This window comes from Macrobrachium rosenbergii, chromosome 48, assembly GCF_040412425.1.
Source record: "Macrobrachium rosenbergii isolate ZJJX-2024 chromosome 48, ASM4041242v1, whole genome shotgun sequence".
Classification (NCBI taxonomy): domain Eukaryota; kingdom Metazoa; phylum Arthropoda; class Malacostraca; order Decapoda; family Palaemonidae; genus Macrobrachium; species Macrobrachium rosenbergii.
In genome coordinates this window covers 8,081,846-8,105,396 of record NC_089788.1, presented here as the reverse complement: position 1 = coordinate 8,105,396, position 23,551 = coordinate 8,081,846, and the positions used below count along the sequence as shown (strand labels likewise).

General features: G+C 38.5%; 2 protein-coding genes across 13 annotated transcripts in view; both read right to left on the bottom strand.

Moving 5' to 3' along the window:
* Positions 1 to 11,253, bottom strand: part of spg (dedicator of cytokinesis spg) — a 64,127-nt gene extending 52,874 nt beyond the window's left edge. For 8 of the 12 annotated variants that reach the window (XM_067091258.1, XM_067091260.1, XM_067091261.1 and 5 more), the window contains exons 1-7: positions 11,000 to 11,189; positions 4,949 to 5,035; positions 3,774 to 3,870; positions 3,069 to 3,165; positions 2,142 to 2,305; positions 1,784 to 1,868; positions 1,069 to 1,107 (exon numbers count right to left, since the gene is read on the bottom strand). In XM_067091258.1, the coding sequence (XP_066947359.1) occupies positions 1,069 to 1,107; positions 1,784 to 1,868; positions 2,142 to 2,305; positions 3,069 to 3,165; positions 3,774 to 3,870; positions 4,949 to 5,035; positions 11,000 to 11,036 (606 nt within the window). In that variant the 5' untranslated portion in view covers positions 11,037 to 11,189. Of the gene's footprint in view, positions 1 to 1,068; positions 1,108 to 1,783; positions 1,869 to 2,141; positions 2,306 to 3,068; positions 3,166 to 3,773; positions 3,871 to 4,948; positions 5,036 to 10,999 lie in introns of all 12 variants that reach the window. The other 4 variants (XM_067091262.1, XM_067091253.1, XM_067091263.1 and 1 more) reach the window with 1 other exon arrangement.
* Positions 11,254 to 22,205: 10,952 nt separating this feature from the next.
* Positions 22,206 to 23,551, bottom strand: LOC136831672 (splicing factor 3A subunit 2-like). Its single transcript, XM_067092301.1, has 3 exons — positions 23,260 to 23,551; positions 22,893 to 23,123; positions 22,206 to 22,663 (listed from the first exon to the last, which is right to left on the bottom strand). The coding sequence occupies exons 1-3, from the start codon at positions 23,549 to 23,551 to the stop codon at positions 22,206 to 22,208; spliced, it is 981 nt and encodes a 326-aa protein (XP_066948402.1).

Below are 23,551 nucleotides of genomic sequence, written 5' to 3'. Positions count from 1 at the left end.
TGGGTCATGTTGCAGCCACCTGATGACCAATGACCAGGGAGAAGAGAAACATTGTCAGAGGACTTCAAGAAAGGGAAGACATTGCGATTTTCCACATGGGTAGCACATCTGCCTTTGTCCTGATTTGGTGAGAGAAGTACCTCAAGAAATTTGACAACATACTTGGGATCCCTACAAGTTTTGCAATACTTATTATTATTATTATTATTATTATTACTACTACTACTATTTAGTTTAGTAGAAAATCTTACAAAGAATTGGTCATAAATCACTATTTAATCTATAAATAGGTCACACTAAAAGACACAAAATATATCTACTGTACAGTATTGGACCATTCAATAACTAGTTATCATTAAATAGTTAAATTCATTATCTTTAAGGAGTGTAAAACAAACTCTGGGTCACATTGCTAGAGTCTCATAGCAATTAAGGCATAAAGGAGTAATGAAAAATACAAGACAGACTGCAACTCATAACCCTATTACTTGGAGAAACTTCAAGGCTAACTGTATCACTATTACGATGATTGATATATCTTATTTTTCTTTATTAAATCATTTTGCTTGAAAAAGAAAGAAGGTTTCCAAAATAAAATTGGAAAGAGAAATTTACTTGAAAATTGTTAAAGGACAGTGACCTAAAAGTGACCGAACAAAGTATATTCAATAATTCAGAACAAGCCTACTGGTTTACTGACTTGCAAAGCTCACTAATATAGATCATTATACCACATGTAAAAGGAAGAAAAATTACAAATGAAAATAACAAAAGTAAAAGACTTCCACCAAGGCTGAGCAATCCAATCCCTAAAAGTTACTTTCTTATCCCTCTCTGACTCTGATCTCCAGCTGGCTGCCACAAGAACTACTTTTAATCAGTTTTTTGTGTCAGACAATACAACAGCTGCAGAATCCTGCCAAAAAACATACAAGCTGAAACAAAAACAACCTCCCTTGAAGAAGTAATAAAAGTAACTTTAGAAACAAATACATATTTACCAGAAGAGACTGACTTACATGTGTAATAGCAAATCAAAACCTTCTTTAAACCAAACCTCTTCCTCACCTGTGTATGACCCTGGGAGGTTTCTGCACTCAGGACATGCTGTGAATAAAAAGTAACAAAAGTTAAAAATAAGCGTAATAATGTATACCATAACATATAAATAAAAAATATTCAACCTCATATTCAACTAAATCAAAACATCAGTTAGTCACAGTTTAATGGATAAATAATAAAAGGACTATGAGGAAAACATTTTCATCATTTACAATTAAAAGATAATTTTAAAAATTTCTACATTCATAGTAAAGTACAGGTGCCAGAACATTACAATTAAGCACTAGGTCCACCAGCTGCTGTTTAGGTGTTCTGAATTATTAAACACTTAAACACTTTTGACGTGTCCTTTCACAATACTAATTCTCCTTCTTGACTTTAATTTTTAAAGCCTTAGGTTTGCAGCCTTACTTAATAACAACATTAGGGAAACTTTGGGCTTCTTATACTTTCATTATAAACAACACTAGTAAAAAATGGTTTAAATGTGAATGGTGTATATAAATTCAATAAATGATTCCAGCCTTAGGGCAATCACAGTTTGTGAACAGATGCATGGTCTCAAGCTGGGATAGATTTTCCCTGGCAAAAATAAAACAGTTCTCTATTTTCTTACCAAACTGATTCAAGCACAAGAGCCTACACACTTTATTGTATCCTACAGCTGGCAAAATTCTCTACTTAGCACTCTGTAACATTCTATTACACTAGCTCTACTTACCACTCTGTAAAGCTCTACTACACTAACGGCATCAGGATCAACCATTTCACCATCTACACGAGGTACCAGATCTAAACCCAGTCTCCTGTGAAAAGAAACAAAAATATTTTCATTACTACACTAAAAGTGAAATGACAGTAAGTGCAGTAAAAACAATTATGGTTAAGGCTCCAAACTTCTCATGAAAACTCAAAGTGAATTTCACTGGTAGTTCAAGTTTAATGTTTTAATGGAGTGATAAACCAGGGAATGGACGCCACATGTAGGTCCAAGTTTGAGGATAAAGAATAGGTCACAAAGGGGGTACAGAGAAACAAGAGATTGATGAAAGTATAGAAATCCGGTCTCCTCAACTTACCTGTTCCCCCAATCAATTTTCCTTGTAATTTTCAATTTAATCTGCCCTATTTGATCTGATGTTAATGTCCCTGTGATCAGCATTTTACGCCAGTCAGCGATGTCCATCATAGTCTTGCGGACTGCATCCCATAGCTCTTGGTCGCCATGAGGGGTTCCAAGAACCTTAAATAAGAATTAAAATATTAACTTAAGATCTTAAAGGAGTATTTAAATTAATTTGTGTATTCTCAGAACCTTGAGAAGAGCTAAAATAACTGCTACAGTATTTTACTGAACAATGGCAATTATTATTAGAACGCCCTTCTCAATAAACCACTCCAAGTTCCTTCAATCTGCAAATGGTCTCTGTCTCAATGTTATGCTTGGATAGATCAGTTTAAGATGTATAATTATAAGAAGGCAATACAGTAACCATAAAGTCATTGTCCATACATTATAGGCAACATAAAGCTGCTGCTAACTCAACATTTAAAATCATTCAATGAGTGAACAGCAGCAAACAATATGAATATCATACAAGTGCTTCCAGACTCAGCCTTACAAGAGAACTACCATCAAAGCACAAAAAAATGTCCTCAGACCTAAACAGCACTAGGTTACTGTAATTCCTTTCATAAACATGTTTCGTAGATGCAAGGGACATTGATAATTAAAGGTTGTTCAGGGTCAACAATTCCAAATGTAACACAAATTATCTTTACAAAATACACCCAGATACTGTATGCAGCTGCTGAATACAGCATTCAGCAATTTACAGTGAATCTTACTTATTCAATGAAACCTACAAACTACAAAAGCTGTTAAAGATTGGAGTACTTCCACAAGAACTTCCATGAAGCCCATGAACTATACACTCTATTTAGAGATTGGTTTTGAATTGTTGTCACAAGTTCTTTTCTAATGAAGACTGAAAACTAGAACTTACCACATATAAGTCCTTCCATATTTGCCCCCATTCTCTCAGCACTGAAGCTGCTTCCTGTACAACTGGGTCTTCAACTGGGGTTACAGTTTCGTAAATCCTGCAACGCAGTTTAATTATTAAAATAGCAACTTACCAGCTAGTCAACCAATCTTATGCTTAGCAGCTTAGAGGTATGATCAAGCTAAAACAGAGAATACTATAAATAATTTACAAGAAGACCATTCTTCAATGTATGTGCCATAAAAAAGTGACAGCAAGAAATTCTCTGAGTTTCACTAACAACTATTATAAAAAAAACAAACTGAATACTGTATATACAATATATGAAACAAACCACAAAATAAAATACCCATAGCTACTACACAATTATCTATAAAACAGGTTTCTAAAATGCTTCAAGACCCTATAATATTAACATCCAATTATCATCATCTAATCTTCAGATCTAGTATACAATAAAAACTGTAATTAAAACCAATTTGAAATAAAAGTGTACAGTATTCCCTATGAAACTTAAGAAATTATCACAAGCAAATTACTCCATTATCCTAAAAGTCAAAACACAGAACACAACAAAGAACACATCAAATGTTTAGTTTTGATCAAATGGATTTAATCAGTTCAAATTTTACAGCATCTCCAAAAATACTAAAGCTAACCATTCAGATTGCTTCTAAACACCAACTCCCAAAATTAAAAACTTACCCTTCATTGTCGATTTTAAAGGGCTTCAGGTGGATGAACTGGGCGGGAAATATACCCTTGAGATTCCTGTTTTTTGTTGAAAAGCCTCGATACCACCCTGAAATTTGAATAACTGGTAAAAATGCCTTGCATTTATATTAAGCACATCTTCTGATAGCTCATCCCACTGTACTGTAATACTATTATTCAAAATGAGCAAACATCTATTAGGAAAAAATATTACAAGCCTTATCTTACATAAACAAGTTTCCACAGGCTAAAGGTGTTTATGTGATAAGAGAAAACTAAGAAACATACACAATGAACAATAGTAGAGATGCTTCAGTAAACAAATAAAATCTACAGTACACTAATACAGTACCTCAGTTGCTTCGAGCACTGCTGCCCATAAATGCTTTCCATTCTAGTAAACCAAATTCAAGTAAATTATCCCAGTTAAAAGTAAAGCTGAAAGCTAACTAAGAAAATGTCATGGATATACTTGACATGTGTACTTTATGTAAATACAAATACAAAAATAAATTAGCAGAATTAAAGCACTTCAGCCTTCTGAATGGTATATTCTTATTTTTATCTGTGCTGAGAAAGGACCAAAAGCCCAACGTTACAAAACTTTATCTACTGCATTCTAGTAAATGAAACTAATGATCAGCAATACAATTTTGAAACAACACTTCCTCTATACTGTAGGCTACATAACTTTGTATTTGTTATAACTGAAAAAAATGTCTAACATACAAAAACTAAGGTATAACATATTGCAAGTTTTCACTCAAGCCCAAGCCCATCAATCATATTAAGCGAATCGTTGCAGTCAAGATGACAGGCTTAACAAGATTGATGGATTTTTAACAAAGAGCTTTAAATATCTGAATCCAAAACTTACAAATGGACACAAGAACAAGCTGTTTAGAGAATGAAACTGCTCATTCAATAAACTTTAAAGTATTAAACGGCTTGGATGCCAAGCCAAAAGTTGTCTTTTTCCTTCTATAAGTACAATCTGGTGAGGTTTGGGAAAGCGATTGTGTTGAACATCTTACAAAACACACAAGTTTTTATTTCTACATATACTCAAACCCTTCTTGTATAAGCATATTAGCTGTACCAATGCTATAATTAGTAAATCAATGCTACAAATGTGAAGGCATGAGAACTTAATACTAGCTACTCACCACAACATTCCTCCAGGATCTGTACGGTTTCCCCAACATCAAGTCGCAAAGCTTGTTGTACATGTTCAGCTTCAAAATTGTAGATTGCTGGAAGAAGAAAACACAGGTCAGTATCAAAAGCAAAATGTTTTCTCACTAATATTACAAATAAACAATGAACTGTATTCAGAAATGCAATAAAAACAGTTATTCTTCACCTTATCTAATTACTTTATGATAAACACCACTATAGCAGAATCCACTGTTCTTTGCAGCTAAGCCCCACCCACTGCTTATGTTACAACCATCCCTTGAAGGTGACTGGTTAGCAATGGTTTCGAAAAGTTGGTTAATCTGCGGTTCTTTCCATCTTCCATTAATTTTGCAATGGTTGTTTTACCGAACTAAAATATGTTCTGCTGATTATCAAAAGGAAATGTTATATTATTCCATGAAATGAAATCATAATACACATCTCCCTAAAAATGGTAAAAAATAGGAAGATGTTAATGAAGTCAGGAATGTTCCGCAACGCTGCAATGTTTTTTTTTTGTAAATGAGGTTCACCTGAATACCGAGGCGACACAGGGAATGTCTTGTGTTCGAATCTTTGTAACGATATTACTGTATAAAACTTACTATATCTTTTATCAGAGATATCAACTGCATACTTCACAATTCCAGGAACTCAAATCTGTGGTGTCATCATTCATGCACGGAGCTCAACATAACTGAACGGAGTCAAATCCGCAATGGCAATCATTTGGGCTGCTAACTAGTATGACATCATTCCCCTTTCAAGAGCTAGCCAATCACTGGTGTGCAGTGGGCACGGCTTAGCTTCAAAGGGCCGTGGATTTTGCTATAATGTAGACAAACATGGACAATTTCTAGTTGTTACTACCATTTACACAAATGATCAGCTAGGCCATAAAATTTTGGATCCAAAAGGACATGAACTGTATATTGTACTATTATTATATTATATATAATACAATATTGTATAGAGGGAACAGTTCTGAGGGTACCATACAATATCCACAATGAACCATGTACTAGTTTGTTAGCTTATAAAAAGTTTATATTCTTTAACCATCACATCCCTCACTAAAAATGAGTCACAACTTAATTGTAAAGCTGCAGGAACCTCTTATATATCGGAACCGGCTGCATAAGTCTATGCTTCATTTTAATTAACATGGTCTACGTGGAAATCGCTTATTCGGCCAACCCCAACTTAAATGAAAAAAAGCAAGACGCTTGTGTATTTAGGCTTTGGTTCAGATGATCAATGAGACTGCTGAATTAATGTTTTTTGACACCGCACACTTTTTTAAGGCAGGTGTGGTATCCTGTGTGGAAGGGGTGAAGTCACAAAAGGCTGAGTAATTTGGCATGAGAGATTTTATAGTATTTTTTCTCTGAATATTCAATTATTTTATAATTTTCTAAACACCTGCTGCACTTATATTCATGGAGCTTTTGTGGTCTTCCACAATTAAGTATCCTTATATGTCTAACTTATCAAAACTTTATGTGAGGGAACAACTCCACCACCTCTTCATATGTGTTGCAGGGAATACGATATGAAAGAAAGAAAAAAAAAATGGCTCAGAGCAGTGTCGAGTAAAGGACAATACCCATAAATAATCAAGAGTAACTACCAATGGGCCATTTGGCTTTTACTTCTCTTATTTAGCTTCAATTGGAATAGAAGTTTTCAGAACTTATTGCCATTTTTGGGAATTCAACTTTAGGAACTATTATCTTTCTGTATTTCAACAGGCACAAGTACTGCACTGTCACCAACAGGGACAAAGCACAAGCAGCACAGGGATCCATGTAACAAACGCCAAAATAGCTCACGAGAACAGGAAGGCAAGTGGGGTTAACATACAAACAGTAACTGTTCAAAAAACCAAACAGATTTCAAAGTATCCACAGGTGCAGTCTCAAAGGCAGACCCACTCATTCTTAAGATACCTGAGATAAGCATGGGAAATGCAGCGGTAACCATTAGCAAACAATCAGTACATTAATAATCCAGGCCTGTGGCATATGTATGACCTTCCCATCAAAGGGAAAGAGCTAACAGACAGGAGGAAAGGAGAAAACAAATTTTACTGCCTCATGTTCACCCCAAAGAAAGTAACTGAATTTGTGGATGAAAAACATCACTGTAAACTGACATGCATGAGAGATTTTAACTAAACAGATAATTTCTCCCAGAGCTCAGGCCCTGGGGGAAGTGAAGCCAGTGTGATCTACAAAAGGATATGCCGAGTGATCCTGGAGGCACTATAGATTCAGAGGACGAAAGGCGAAGAACCCTGTTCCAAAAAAGGGCCTTCTGGGTAACCACTAGAAATTGTAGAAGCAGATTTGTTGCTGCATAACTCAAAAAAACCAGGACAAAGTGACCACCATTCCAGTGTTGTAAGAAGAGTAGTGAAACCCTTATCTCCAGACACATGCCCAGTACTGGCCAGTACACGGTAGTCAGGGTCATAAGGACAAACCTAGATGCAAAGAGGAGACACTGCCACTAAAAGGAGAACAAGACTGAAGGAGTAGAAGAGCACATATGACGACTCAACCTCCTTCATTGCAATCTTCTCATAACCTCTTGAAAGCCTTTATGATGAATGGGCAACACAAACACGCACAGCATGGTAGACATGTCGGCATCAATACAGAGTAGCCAGCGAAGAGGGAACCTATCTACTGCTCCTTAAGAAGTCTCACTGAAAGTCAGTCGCAAACCTTTTGACAAACCAATGTTCATGACCAAATGACAACTCCTCCTCACAATCTGTTCCAATGAAGGGAACAAAAACCAACGTGTCTTGCACAGGAAAAGGGAATGCTCACAGGAAATCACAAAGGATAACTCAGAGAAGACTCGTAATGCCTGCCTCCAACAAAGTGGTCCAAGACCCCTAAGGAAGGAAACAGCAGGAAGTTCAGAGATGGAACCTTACCCACCCCTCTACAGAAGATCACAAGCTGTAACTTTTTTTAATATCACACCAGAAGTCTTACCGCATAAAAATCTTGACTATGGCTAAAGAAAAAAGTGACAGGTTACAAATATGAAAGTGAGCAGTGCTGCTAGTCACCCGCTTGCAACCTATTAAGCACCTTGTTACCAGGCTTCAATGACCATTTCCAAATCATGCATGGAAAAAGTATGATTTAACATGTAATTTCATGCCTAATAGATAACGTTAAATCTGTATATACTACATTAAGATCGCAAAGGGAAGGGAACTATAGCTGAGAAGGAAGGGCCATACATATTACTTTGAGACCTTAATGCATGCATGCATCCAAATGTTAGATATTTACTAATTATATAAACTGAATTGATAATGAAATATATTTATGTGGACACACGAATGTTATTGTGCACCTCAGCATAAGACCAACAGCCTGGTGTTAAGACTATTCTTTAAAATCTCTTGGCAATTTACTGTGACAGCCTCGCCAATTCTTTGGCTAACAGTCTAAAAATAACCTTAAATGAACTAAGACTTTAAGAATACTCAAAAATAAGAGTCATGTATAGGCTGCTCCTAATACACATCCTTCTTTAGTCCTTCGATCCCAACTATGACAGCCTAAATGAAGCATCCTAAATGCTTAACTAACTTTGGCCCTATTATAATTCCCTGAACCAAGGATGCAGATAAAAAAAAAACTAATTTAAGGTCAGAGCTATCAGTTCCACATACATTAAATAAATAGGGAGCCCACTTCACATCTGCACATTCAGCAAATTAAGGCCTAGCTAAGGACAATGCACAAACACGACAGCTTGTGGAATAACCTGGGCCCCGTATTATATTACAGCCTACCCAAGACACTGTAATTAGGAGCAAAAATAAATTTGCTGGGTAATATATGATACTTTCATTCATTGGCTAGTTTAAGTTAAGTGCACCTTAGTTTAACCAGACCACTGAGCTGGTTAACAGCTCTCCTAGGGCCGGCTCGAAGGGTTAGACTTATTTTACATGGCTAAGAACCAATTGGTTACCTAGCAACGGGACCTACAGCTTATTGTGGAATCTGAACCACATTATACCGAGTCACTGGCCGGCCGGAGACTCGAACTCGGGCCTAGCAGAGCGCTAGCCGAGAACTCTACCGACTCGTCCAACGAGGAACTAGCTTAGATTTAATATAAAGTTAGCTGAATGGTAATTTTGGCATCTTTCCTGCATAGAACACAGAGGCAAAAGAATATTTTGTGTATTTACTGACAAAAATTGCAGGCTTGCAGAAGCTTCCTGGTTGCCATTATTGTTTTGAGGCATTCTGTATGTTTATGAACAGTGTTCAAGAAGTCATAGGTTATTATAGCACAAGTGTTTCCCATGAACACTTATGCAAGTTTTCATGTTTTTCTGATCTACTGAAACTCCCAAAACACTGGTTTTTAGTGTGATTCAGATAAATCACCATGACATATCTACAATACATATGGCTAATTGTGTGAGATAACTGCACTTACCAGTACAACCTCTAATTACATACAAGACATAGGTATTAATTGTCAATGTTTTATGTTTTTTTAATGTTTTAAGAAATGTTCTAAACAAATTAAATACATATATAGCCTGTACCGCCTGCCACCTATTGAAAGACATACAAATTATAGATTTTGGGTTATTCAAACAAACCACAGGGGTAAACACATGCCTGTATTTTTCATCTAGGTTTAGTGATAAATAACAAAAGCTTTGATGTTTTAAGATCATATCCAGACTTTATATAATGTTAAAAAGCCATATTTTTAAAATTAGTTTGCACTTTTTATAGGTTTACAAACTGGAGCCATTTATATGGGAAAAGAATGAGTATTCCCTGTGTACATACGAAAAATACCAGTTTTGTTTTTCACTCAAAGTACCTTTAATAATATTATGATACAGTTTTAATAATACTTCAAAACAGTATTTAAAACTGACTACCTGTATCTAAGATAAAGAAATGCCAATTTACAGATTAGTATAAATTATTTCACATATGCACAGAACTACTCAAAACCACAAATTGATATTAGAGTTTTTATGTTATACTCTAAAGTCTCCTTTATATGCTTAATAAGAAAATCTTACTAAAATCCACCGGAAATTTACTGTTACCTAGATATTTAGCATCTTTCCCATGGGGCTGGTACTAAACACACCAGTCATGGGAGTGGTTGTGATCTCCAAAGTAAAATTTACTGTATGTACATATAGGTGTTCCATGGTGTTCACAAGAAAAAATTGTTTGTTATAGGAGTGTCTATGTAACAACAGTGTGAGCGAGGTTAGGTTGAAAAGAATTTCTGCACTTGATGTATTAAGCCTCTGCAAGTCTACACGTACAGGCCGGGGAAGGTGGGGGGAGCCAACAGGGGTCCCCTCCAAGCCAGGTAGAGAAGGTACCCCAAATGCATTCCAGTAATTAGCCTTAAAGCATCTGTTTCCTTAATAATTTGTTTTGTGATTAATACATTTTATAGAAATGAAAAGTGTATTTCTTTGACTCTTTACCTTGAGTTTCATGCATTTTCGACCATTCCTGTTTCTAAAATCCACTTTACTCCCGCGTCGCCCCCTTTAAATCTTGTCCCCCCTCCCTGGGGTTCCCATGATTGTTGCATATATGGGACAAGGGAAATACAAAAACGAACGGTTTGGGCCAACAAATATGATCAGAACTGCATAATGCAAAAGCCACGCTGTTATAAAATAAAAATGACTCGTGTATTTACAAAGAAACAGAAGCTTCATAGCATCACCATCAGCTGTTCCCAAGGATGCGATGCAAAAAAAAAAAAAAAGCCTAACCATAAACAAGCCAAGTTACGTCCATTTCAGCCATTTCTTTTCACCCAGTCAACAAGAGACAAAGCACACAACACCAGACAATCTCAAGACGACAAAAAAAGGCGTGAAATCTTCGACCTAACAGACCAACCCGAGCGAACAACGCAATGCCAGCCCACATCAATGAAAATAAGGAGCAGGGCTGGTCTTACCAGGCCTACGGTAGCCTTGGATCGCTGAGGACACTTACCCACACCAAATTTCTGATTTTTAGTCGGCGTCCACATATTCAAGTTCCCATGTGAACGGCTGGAACACTTCTACTTTTTTCTAGCATAGACGTCTAAAGAGTTCCGTGCGGTTTAGAGCAATTAACTTCATGGTAATCACTAGAGATTGGAGTTGTGCATATTGACTATTTACTTTTGAAGCTTAGCCATCTGGCCGATAGATGGCAGCACGCTCATTGACAATCTACTCGGAGGGGCGTTCCCCATCAACACTAATTCGCCCGCCTCGTTCAAAATGTCAGGCGAGGTCACGCCCTGATCGAGTATGAGACGAATTCATAGGCGCATTACGTGATAGTGATGAATAACGTCACCCTTCGCAATGGCTGCATATCCATAAACAGTAAAATGTACAAGCAACAAGTAAGAGAGTTGGGTGAATCAAATATATCGGCGTCAGAGTTTATTGACGCACCCGCTTGTGTCAACAACTGTTACCACGACGAGGCCATTTACACGAACATTTATATAAATGTCGTTGGAAATACTGAAATGTCAGGAATGACGTAAACTGAGACCATTCTAGCATATAAATATATATCATTTCTTAAGTCGGAAGGATGCAAATATGCGTAAGCATGGGCGACTATTATTATTGTCTTTCAAAATATTGGTTTTAACTTCTGAGAATTGCTCGTGAAACATTATTATTATTATTATTATTATTATTATTATTATTATTATTATTATTATTATTATTATTATTATTATTATTATTATTTAATAATAATAATAATAATAATAATAATAATAAACATTATTATTATTATTATTTATTACTATTTCCTCGCCATAGTCGTAAACCCAATTAAAATGTGGGGTTTGGGAGTAATTAGAAAACACTAAATAAAACACGCAACATACCTTACATTTACTGTACAAGGCTAATGAAACCAACAGCTGGTCACGATGTAACCTGAGAGTCACTGGATTTGGTTTAATTCATTTTTTCCAATATTAAGGTTTTCCTAACAGCGGCGGCTCCTCAGAAAAGAAATAACAGTGTTCATTGTCACATTCACACGTTGAAATTTCGGCCCTTAGTTTCCAAAACCTTTCTCACTCCATCTATCCATTTCTTTGTAAGTCTTTCTCTTCTCCTTCCTCTGAATACTTCTGGATGGGATATTCTTCTCACCAGCCTATTATCATCCATGCTTCACACATGACTAAACCATCTTGAGACACTTTGATCCAACCTTTCACCTACACTAAACCTTTTAACATTCCTTTATTTATCTCTGCATTTTTCACTATTAATTTTTTCTTATACTTCAAATCCTATGAAAAAAAATTCATCTTTACATTTTCCACCATATTACTCTTTCAAAATCAACGCCCTAGGAGAGCTGTTAATCAGCTCAGTGGTCTGGTAAAACTAAGGTATACTTTTTTTTTAACTTCAAAACTACACTTTCCCCGTAGAAGAACTGGTTTAACAATCCCTTCAATTATTATTATTATTATTATTATTATTATTATTATTATTATTATTATTATTATTATTATTATTATTATTCATGAAAAGCATATATTCATACGGAACAAGCCTATGAGACCTTTAGTCTTTTGGGAAAAGTTCCATGTAATAGAATGTCTTTCCGTGAAAATAGGAAATGGAGAGAAGAAACTAACAAATGAATGACAATTGAGGTAAAAAAGCAATGGAGGTAAAATAAGAAATAAAAAAATTATATTAAATCATTATCTCTACATTCTTCAAGCCGTCATTTCTTATCAAACCAGTTTTATGATTTAGATTCCTACTTGACTGATTGATTGAGTAGTTGATCCCACTGGCGTTACATCCAAAGTCATTAACTCAGAAAGAAACGACCTGGCTTTAATAACCGTTATCATCCTCTTATTACTTATCCTTTATTTCTTTAATGCAGAGGCTATTGGGAAAGGAACAAAAGTGAGGAAAGCATGGAGGGAAGGGGTGGGGGAGGGTGGTTAAGGGGTAGGTGCTTATATCATCAAGCATTCAAGCAAATAATTTCCGTTTTCGTCACTTCCTTCACGAACCATATTTACAACTCCGGATGCCTGCTTTGTTATATTGCTGTCTATTTTTACGTCAAAATAACATTAACGGAATTTGAAGTCCGTGAGTATACTCGTAGAGTCAGACTGACTGCATTATTTTAGATGAAATATTTCTTAAACAGACACCGGTGGGTGATTATAATCTGTAAACTTCTTGTTGATTTTTATTCCGCAAATTTTACCGACATATCCTTTATCTTCCTTTTGAGTTTCTAATCTCCCTGTCCCCATAGATTCCAGACATCCACAGAGGAATATCTTCTCCGTAGGGGGTGGGGGGTAGCGCCGTCAACGCACCTCATGCGGTGCACTGTAGGCATTACTTAAGGTTAATCTTTGCGGCACGCCTTCGGCCCCTAGCTGCAACCCCTTTCGTTCCTTTCGTTGCACCTCCTTTCATATTCCTTCAACCGTCTCCTAACAATTGATTCATAGTGCAACTGCGAGGTTTTCCTCCTGTTACACCTTTCAACCCTTTTACTGTCAATTTCCTTTTCAGCGCTTAATGACCTCATAGGTCCCGGTGCTGGGTCTTTGGCCTAAATTCTATATTCAATTCAATTCATAACATATCTTCGTCAAGGCTCTGTCTTCGTGCCAAGCCACTCCTTCCTCGTCCAGATATTGTGGCGCTGGGCTCACTAACTCCACGACTTCCAATGGGTCTTACGAAAACAACCAACTCGACTTAACATAATGAGTACCCTCGGCCGTTTTCTAGACGTATATTCAGGTTTTTGTCAGTACAGTGATTTCAGAACGAAAACTACGTATACTTGCCTTCTTCTTAGCTCAGACCCCTGAAGCTCTGCCTTCATTAGTCCTTTTGTCTCTCTTTTTCATCGTACACAGGGGCAACTATCTCCTGTTCCTTAAGGACTTTAATTTGAAGTCTAAATACTTTACACACACACACACTGGCCCATTACCTGGTTATAGTCTAACCGTCATACTGCAGTCTCTCTTGTAATCTCATCAAATCCTAACACTCTCCAGTTCTAAAAGCCTCTTAAACTTCTTTTTAAAAATCTTCCTCTATGACTTTTCAGCCAGAACTGGCCCTAGGCCTACTTTAAACGCCTTTAAATCATGTAACATTCAGGGGTGCGCCTCCTTATCAGCATTTAATAACGTCAGCCGCTATTCGTTTTATTGAAGCTGTAACTGAGTTTCTACGGTAAATAAATTTTTCAGGATTTTAGACTATCCAAACACTAAGATTACTTACACTGGAAGTTAATTCTTGTGCCTCTCCAAACAGGTCAAGTTTACGATTAGCTGAAAGTTTACTAGAGTGTCATGGCTGCAAACACCCAAGATGTTTACCTTCCACTAACTTGAATTTGCTTACCTGACACCGCGGATTCCCAAAACGAGCAATATAATAAATGGCTGTTATAGTTTGTGTACAAACCACTCGAAGTGATGCACATGAAGCCATTATGCAATTCAAAAACTATGCATATTTGTGTACGGGATCTGGACGTGGGTCTAGATTTCACAAGCTGAACTAGACTGTTAAGTCATCAGTAATGTTGTCCAATAAACCTCGCCCCCCTCCTTAATCTTCTTTTACGGAAACGGTTGCTGATTAGATACGAACGGGTGAACATATTAACGGGTAATGGTTGCGCGCACGTACGCACATAAACATTCCCGCACACACGCACGCAAACATATACATACATCCACACACACGCACACACACATACACACACACACACACACACACATATATATATATATATATACAGAGAGAGAGAGAGAGAGAGAGAGAGAGAGAGAGAGAGAGAGAGAGAGAGAGAGAGAGAGAGAAATTCTCACGCCCCTGCTACGGACGTCAGAATTTCTTTATATTCGCATTTGGATCTTAGTCTTTGTAGTGAAAGGCGTATCCAAAAAGAGTGGCTAATTCGAGAAGTTAAGAGGGCACTGCAGTCCTTACAGTTACATATGTGTCAATGTGCCTCCTAGTCAGACTTCTCAGTTCCAGAGTTCCTTTATTCCTCACACCGTCAGACTGTGGAAGTCTCCCTGAGGATGCTGTCTAATTAATACCTCAAAAGTTCAAGCGAAGGTGCAATACGTCACTACCCTAAAACAGTTCTCCTTGTACTTTTAATAATTTATTTACATCTTTAGCTGATTATCTAATAATTTGTTAACTTACTTTTGTTTTCTAATATTAGATCTCTCCTTGCTGTATTTCCTATTATCTTCTGCAATTTATTTCCAACGAACACCATATTCTTTGGAAGCTTGAATTTCAAGTCAATGACCTCTGTGGGCTTGTTCCATATATATATATATATATATATATATATATATATATATATATATATATATATATATATATATATATATATATATATATATATATATATATATCTTATTCTCTTTCTTGTTTAAATATTGTAGACTTCTAATTTTAATGATATTTCTGAAAAACGAATGACTCAGTTGTATGAATGTTTATCTTTCCAAAGGAAGAATTTAAATAAGACTACTGTCTGCGCTTGAATGACAGGAAGTTGTATCATGAAGGATAAAGGAAACACACATTAGGCAGGCTATCGTGATAAAAAATGTTCGTCATTTATACCAAGTAACGTATGGCTTTGGAGAGCAAAGGAATTATGTTTCAGTGAATCCCACATTCTGACATAGGCCTATCTTTCTTTCCGATTTCCGCCGTTTAGTTTTAGATTTTGAGGAAAACGTTATAATAGACACTTTTTGGGAGATTTCATCGATCACTGCTTTCTTTTGGTTTCAGGCAACGAGCTTTTGACGAAATGTATAAATATATAAAATTCATCATTTCTTACTTTTCAATACTTGGCCTTTCAAGTGATGTCGAACGTGTCTCAGAGAGGTCAGGCAATTCTTATGGTGGTTTATTTATTAATCTATTTTGAAGAACAAATCTTTTTTTATATTCCAGTGACTCAAGCTTCCTATTAGGATTTCGCGTTTTTTCTTTTGCCAGGATTCAGGATATCGCGTTATTTTGACACCAGGATATCCCATTTCCCTTTTTAATTGTCATTTTTTTTATTTTTGGTAATTTTTGTTCATGTTCGGAACCTCCTGACGAGAAAATACAAAGAATCTTTATGAAAGAGAGACTCGAACTAGGCCTATCCCATTTCAATTTAACCGGTAACCATAAGGAACTCCACCTTATCATTAATAGGCTTAAAGGGTCCCTAAATAAGAGGTGTCTCTAAAGAAATCATGAGACATCTGTCACTGCCACAATCTTTCCTTAGTTGCTGAGCAAAGTATCACCGTCGAAACTATTCAGAGCCAAGATTTACAAGGAATGGGTCTAGGCAGATTTTCACATGTAAAGTGAGTTTCTTATCAATAGGGCAAGCATGTATAGATAAAGGGGAAAATGTAAGGGATAAAAAAACAAATATATAACAATAAAGATAACGAAACGAGAAACAAATATCTACATGAGCGGCAAATACAAGTAAACAATGACTTGGGAAATGATGCGTGGCAAATCATAGTAGGAATGACGTCATCGTCATTTGCTAATAGTGGACTGTCTCCGCGACTGTCGAGATACAGTAACAAAGAGGAGAATGTTTTTAAGTGAAGGGGCCGATGGGATTGGCAACATTACCCCATCATTAAAAGATAATAGAAAGAAGAATAGTGGCTCTCGGCTACGAAATAATACCTAAAGGAGAAATAATAGGACAATCAGAAGATGGAAAACGATTCGTTCCAAACGGGGCCCCCTCCACCCTTCCCTCGCCCCCGGGGCTGAGACTAAGGCGCAGTGGCACCGCTTATTGCGGGGCCGGGGTGAGCTCGGGTCCCCCGGTCAGAGGCATGGCCCCCCCGGCCCCCCAGTTGAAATTCCCTTTGTAGCTAAACTTTAACCCCCCTTATAGTATTTGATACATTTGCATATAATAAGAGTTGAAAATTAATTGAAAATTGAGCTCTATAATTTCAAATACAGGTTTACTAATTACTAATACTATTATTTTCCTTCATTCATATGGATAAATATATTCCAGAATAGTATATTTTACTAATTACAGAATTGGTACATCAGTTTTGTGTAAGTTCTTGGCCGCCCAAAAAATATCTTGGCCCCACCTACCACCCCCACCACACTCATGGGATACCGGCTATACTTCACTGCTACAGCGACATTTCCAATGGCATATTTCTGCCGGGGTCAAGTATTATTATTATTATTATTATTATTATTATTATTATTATTATTATTATTCACTGGTAATCTCGATTTTCACCTTAATTTATTACCTATTACTGATTTTTAAGGCATTTCAAGTTTAAGTGAATCCCAGTTTATTATTATTATTATTATTATTATTATTATTATTATTATTATTATTATTATTATTATTATTATTATTATTCATACTGTATATACTTGTTCGAAAAAAAAAAACAGAAAGGCCTTTAATTTGTTTACGAATCTTTAATAGTACTGAATTTTACCTACGGAAAAATCCTGCCATACCTAAGAAAGAGCGGATCTGTTTCTTATTTTTGGGAGTAAGAAAATCCGTGATTGCCCTGACCTTATCCTTATTTACCCTGACACCTTCCTTAGAAGTAAAATGACCTAAATATACTATCTGCTTCTTCAGGAGATCACATTTGGCTAGCTTGATTTTCAAACCTGGTAATCTAAGTCTCCTAAGAACCTCCCTAAGCAGCTATAAATGTTTTTTTTTTGCAGAATCAACAACTTTCCCTAGCAATCCCTGTAAAACTGTGTTTACTAATCTCGTAAAAGTCATGGGGCTACCTGACAAACCAAAAGGCATTCTTGTGAACTCACAGTACTCACAGAACTGATAGTTCTTGTACACAGTCCAGTGTTTCTGTAGACTTTATGCTTCGTCTTATCCTATGAAACCAGACGCCACCTTTTTGCTATTCTGGTACCTTTCCCACAAGTCATCAAGCTATTTCTGCGTCGAATTAAGGTCATGCAGTGTAGAATTTCTTAGTGCATTGTATTTTAGCAAAATATTCTCCATGCCTTAGGATCGAAAAAGCCGTGAATTCTCGACTATCTCCACCAAGAGGAACTTGCGAAAACCTCGCATGAGGTCCATTCAGGAATATAAGTTCATCCCTCCAATCTCCACAAACAAATACGGTAGACACGCCACAGGATACCTGTCAGGTATGGTTTTCTCATTCACTTTACGGGAATCCACGCACACGCGGACCGAGCTATCATTCTTAGGCACTGCTAACAATGGAAAATTAACGGGTGAGGAACTAGGCCTAATTATGCCTTCCTCCTCCCACTTATTGACCTCCTGCTCTGCCTTTTCCCTAATCTTAAAAGGAATCCTATACGAAGGGACGAAAATGTGATTCGTCTTATCTTCCAGGTGTACCCTGCGTTCTAACTCATTAGTTAACCCTAACTCATCCCCTTCCAAAGAGACAATGTCTGAGAAATCAACCAGAACGTCACCTGAATTCTCTCTCTCTCTCTCTCTCTCTCTCTCTCTCTCTCTATATATATATATATATATATATATATATATATATATATATATATATATATATATATATATACTGTATATATATATATATATATATATATATATATATATATATATATATATATATATATATATATTATTCTTTATAATCAGCATTAGATAAATGATCCCTAAAAACCTGTCTCCTAACTTGCAATTCTGCCTCCGAAAATTCATTGTCGTCCACTGCAAGAGCAACCGAATTATCCTCATCAACCCACCCTTTAAGATCTAAAATATAAGTATCCTTCTGATATCTACTGACTGAATCGCTACAGTTTAGTAATTCTACCCAAGTAACCCCTGTATTAGACACTTTACATATAGAAAATGGACTTACTATACCCTTGAGCTTTTCGCTACCCTCACTCACACACATTTGTCTGGGCATTTTCACGTCTTTCACTCGTGCTTTCACCAGAGAAACCATACCCAGGCCCAAAACAACTTCTTCAGACAAGATACCCTTATAAAACTTCCTCCCCCAGAAACATATTCAGTATCGGCCTGTAAACTGTTATCAACTCCCGATTCCTTATCATTATCCCCGACCAAATCACCCCCATCAATCTCATCCATCCCCTTGTACAGGACAAAAGCCCCAGGTACCACAGCAGTTATACCTCCTACCCCCGTATGAACCGAGGTACGGTTCCGTCGACGTGCAAATGTGTCACCCAAAGCAGCACCCTGTGTAACCAAAAATGGCTCTATGATAACTCTGTTACCCAGGGAAAATCAGACATCCGTGGAACCTAAAACATCCAACCTATGGGCCTGAACATCACACACTTCCTCTTCAGTAGGTCTCAGATAACGGTCGGAAAACATCGATCGATATAAACCATAATTCATTAGATTGGCAGAGGCGCCAGTGTCAATGAATAACAAAACATCGACTCTGCAAACTGACGCTCTCACAAATGGCTTCGGCTCCGGGGCCTCAGCTAGAAGTCCTGTGTGACAGGAGCAATTCACCCTTTCCTTTTTTAACTGATCGGCCTCCCCTTGAAAAACCCCCTTGAGGAGCTTACCTGAGTTACCAAACTCTGAAACTCTGAGACGGACAAGACCGCCAAGGGCGATCAGAATTCTTACAACTGCCACAATAATTAACTCGGCAAAACCTTTTAGTGTGTCCGTGCATATCACAATTAAAACAACGAAACTGTGGCGTCTGATACACAAATTTCCTACCACTATCAACTCTGGCAAAAGGGCCACTGGAAGCTACATTGGGCTTTCTGTCAATTTCCACTTTCCTGCAACAACTGCCGCGAGCAAAGGCTGAATCCCCTTGGTATAGGTTCTTTAAAACACACACAGAAGTCTTTGATACCCCATCATAAAACGTACTATCAACTGTCGGGCATTTTGACATATGCTTACAAACCTGAGATAAAGTTAATGCCTCATCAGACGTAGAGTCTGTAATCTTGTCGAAACTATCCACTATAGTATCAGGGACATCACTGAATATCCAAGTTAAATGCAACAATTTATGAAGGTTATCCAGGGAGATAGTGTCAAACAGTAGCCATGGAGACCCTTTCAATTTCTCTACAAACTCTCACACGGCGTCGAAAAGATGTTAACTAAACTCAACCGTCGACTTCTGGCCCTTCCGAATTTTATAAAAAACCCTTAAATCGAGGACTGAATCTCCGCACTCCTCAGCACCATAGGCTATCCTAAGAAATTCTTGGAGACCCGACCAAGTCTTGCGCCTGGCGAATTGATGACTTCGACAATGATGACCCAGATCGTCTTTATTAAAATCTAACAGAGCCTTAGCTTCCCTGAAAACCTCTACGTCATCTTTAATTCCCTTGGCGTTTAGAAAATTGTTAACACTCTCAATACAAATCTGCACTGGTTGAGAAAAACCACCGTCCACGGTCCCTTGGAATGGACGAACTCCTGATGCGACTGTTGTGATTTTAGGAAGCAAAGTTTGGTCATCGTCCCCTCCAGCCATTTTCCCAGCTTTCCCCTTCTTAAATAGCTTTGCTAACTCTTTAACCTTCCTCGAGGGCATAGCCTAACCCCCTGTTGGCTGATCACAAATGCAAGAGTTGCAAAAAAAAAAAAAAAATACTTCCTAAGTCATGTGGAAGGAAACCCTCAAAAATAAAAGAAAACTATTTATTTCCCACTCAGTAGAAAGAAACTAAAGAATAGCAAAGACAATTAAAACAAAAGAAATGATTCTTTCCAAAAATCCCATACAGGAAGAACCCCACGATGTCAATCTCCCTTTATTCCAACAATTAACCCACAAAATCAAAAGGAAGTATAAACTGAACCCACAATTAGTTCATAACTCCATGAAAAAAAAAACACCGATGGGTCCCACACACAACTGACCATAAAGTAGGTCAATATGAACACCGAGTCTCCAAGGGCAAACAAAAAAAAAACCACACCAGTCCACCCTCCACGAAAGAAAACGCAAGTCTACCCTCAAGTAAAGAAAACGGGACTAGAGCAAACGAAAAAAGAGGGAGGAGACAGAAGGAGAAGAAAGAAAAATTGTTCCCCTCCCCCCAGTGCAAAAAATCTCCCCTCCCATACACCAGGTTCCCCCCCTATTCCCCACAACACTTTGCTTTGCAAAACCAAACAGAAAAATCACTGAGCCCAAAACCTTTGAGTCTCGTCTGCTTCTCGACTACAGTTGCCAAGGCAAAAACTGCAGAGTAAGCTCATACTTCCAACACCAGCCCCAAGATGAGAACCCCTCTTACACAAGTATGCACGTAACTAAAAAAAAAAACAGTTCAAAGTAAAAGTATGCAATACTAGTAAAAAAAATCATAACCAGAGAAAAAAGATGTCGTCGAATCGTAACGAATGATAACAGACATTCACGTCATGTTCCTGAAAAAAAAAAAAAAAACGCACAATAAGGGAAGAAAACAAAGAACCAAGGTGATAACTGAACACCTACGGATGCTCCTGCTTGACAACAACGGTACAAAATCTTCCCACCAAAGATAAAACCGACTTCTCTGCTTGTCTGCACAGAAATAACATGCTGCTTGTATTTATACACACATAAACGGCTGAGATACCGCAATTAAACACACTGTGCTTACTAAATTCTTCCCCAGACACTCCTCAAGATAAACTAAAGTTCAGTATCACCCATAAAAACACAATAAACACCGGTGCAACATGACGCATAATTAAACACACACCAATTTGCCACACACAAGAAAGACTGACCAGATGGTATCCCGCAAACCTCACCCTTGACTGAATTGCTTAGACCATCAAAAACCTATTCCCAGATGACATAGTCACCAACCTTCCAGAGCCGAGCATCACCTAAATAACTGACTTATAAAGCCTAATATAACAACCTACTGTAATTTATGTCTCTTCGGAAGCATAACCCATAAGGTGAGCTCCTATCTATTTCCGCTTGCCACCAAACCTTCAATAAGGTAGGCATGCCTCACCTACCTTTCAAAATCTCCGATTGGTAATGTTGGTTGAATATCCGTTGTATGCTGAATTTGAGCTTTCCAAAAATGTGAGCACACTCTCACTGTCTCTATGTGCGAGGAATGATGTTAACGGCTGTATGTTCTCTGGCCCTGGAGGCTGGAAGGTGGCCTGGCCTGGACTTGTGTGTTACCAAGGTTGGTGGAAGGACGGCGGTTGGGGGCTGCTGGAAGTTCTCTGGCCCTAGAAGCTGGAGTGTGGCCTGGCCTGGACTTGTGTGTACCCAAAGCTGGTGGATGGACAGCGGTTTGGGGGCCGCTGGAAGTTCACTGGCCTTGGAAGCTGGAAGGTGGCCTGGCATGGACTTGTGTGTTCCCGAGGTTGGTGGATGGATGGGAGTTGGGGGGGGCCGCCGGAAGTTCACTGCCCCTGGAAGGTGGAAGGTGGCCTGGCCTGGACTTGTATGTGCCCAAGGGTGGTGGATGGACGGCAGATAGGGGCCTGCTGGAAGTTCACTGTCCCTGGAAGCTGGAACGTGGTCTGGGCTGGACTTTTGTTTGCCCGAGGCTATCAGATGGACGGCAATTGGGGCGCCGCTGGAAGTTCACTGGCCCTGGAATCTGGAAGGTAGCTTGGCCTGGACTTGTGTGTGCCTGAGGCTGGCAGATGGGTGGTGGTTTGGGGGCTGCTGGAAGTTCACTGGCCCTGGAAGCTGGAAGGTGGCCTGGCCTGGACTTGTGTGTGCCGGAGGCTGGCAGATGGACGGCAGTTGGGGGCCTGCTAGAAGTTCACTGGCCATGGAAGCTGGAACGTGGCTTTGCCTGGACCTGTGTGCGCCCAAGGCTGGCGGATGGACAGCAGTGGGGGGACCGCTGGAAGTTCTCTGGCAATGGAAGCTGGGACGTGGCCTGGTCTGGATTTGTGTGTGCCTGAGGCTGGCGGACAGACGGTGGTTGGGGGCCCGTTGGAATTTCACCGGCCATGGAAGCTGGAAGGTGGCCCAGCCTGGACTTGTGCATGTCCAAGGCTGGTGGATGGATGGCAGTTGGGGCCTGCTGGAATTTCACTGGCCATGGAAGGTGGAATGCAGCCTAGCCTGGACTTGTGTGTGCCCGAGGCTGGCAGATGTATGGCGGTTGGGGGATCGCTGGAAGTTCACTGACCCTGGAAGCTGGAAGGTGGCCTGATCTGTACTTGTGTGTGCCCAAGGCTTGCAGATGGAAGGCGGTTGGGGGGCCGCTGGAAGTTCACTGTCCCTGGATGCTGGAACATGGCCTGGCCTGGACTTGTGTGTGCCTGACGCTGGTGGATGGATGGCTGTTGGGGGTCGCTGGAAGTTCTCTGGCAATGGAAGCTGGAAGGTGGCCTAGCTTGGACTTGTGTGTGCCCAGTGCTGGTGGATGGATGGTGGTTGGGGGGCCACTGGAAGTTCACTAGCCCTGGAAGCTGGAACAT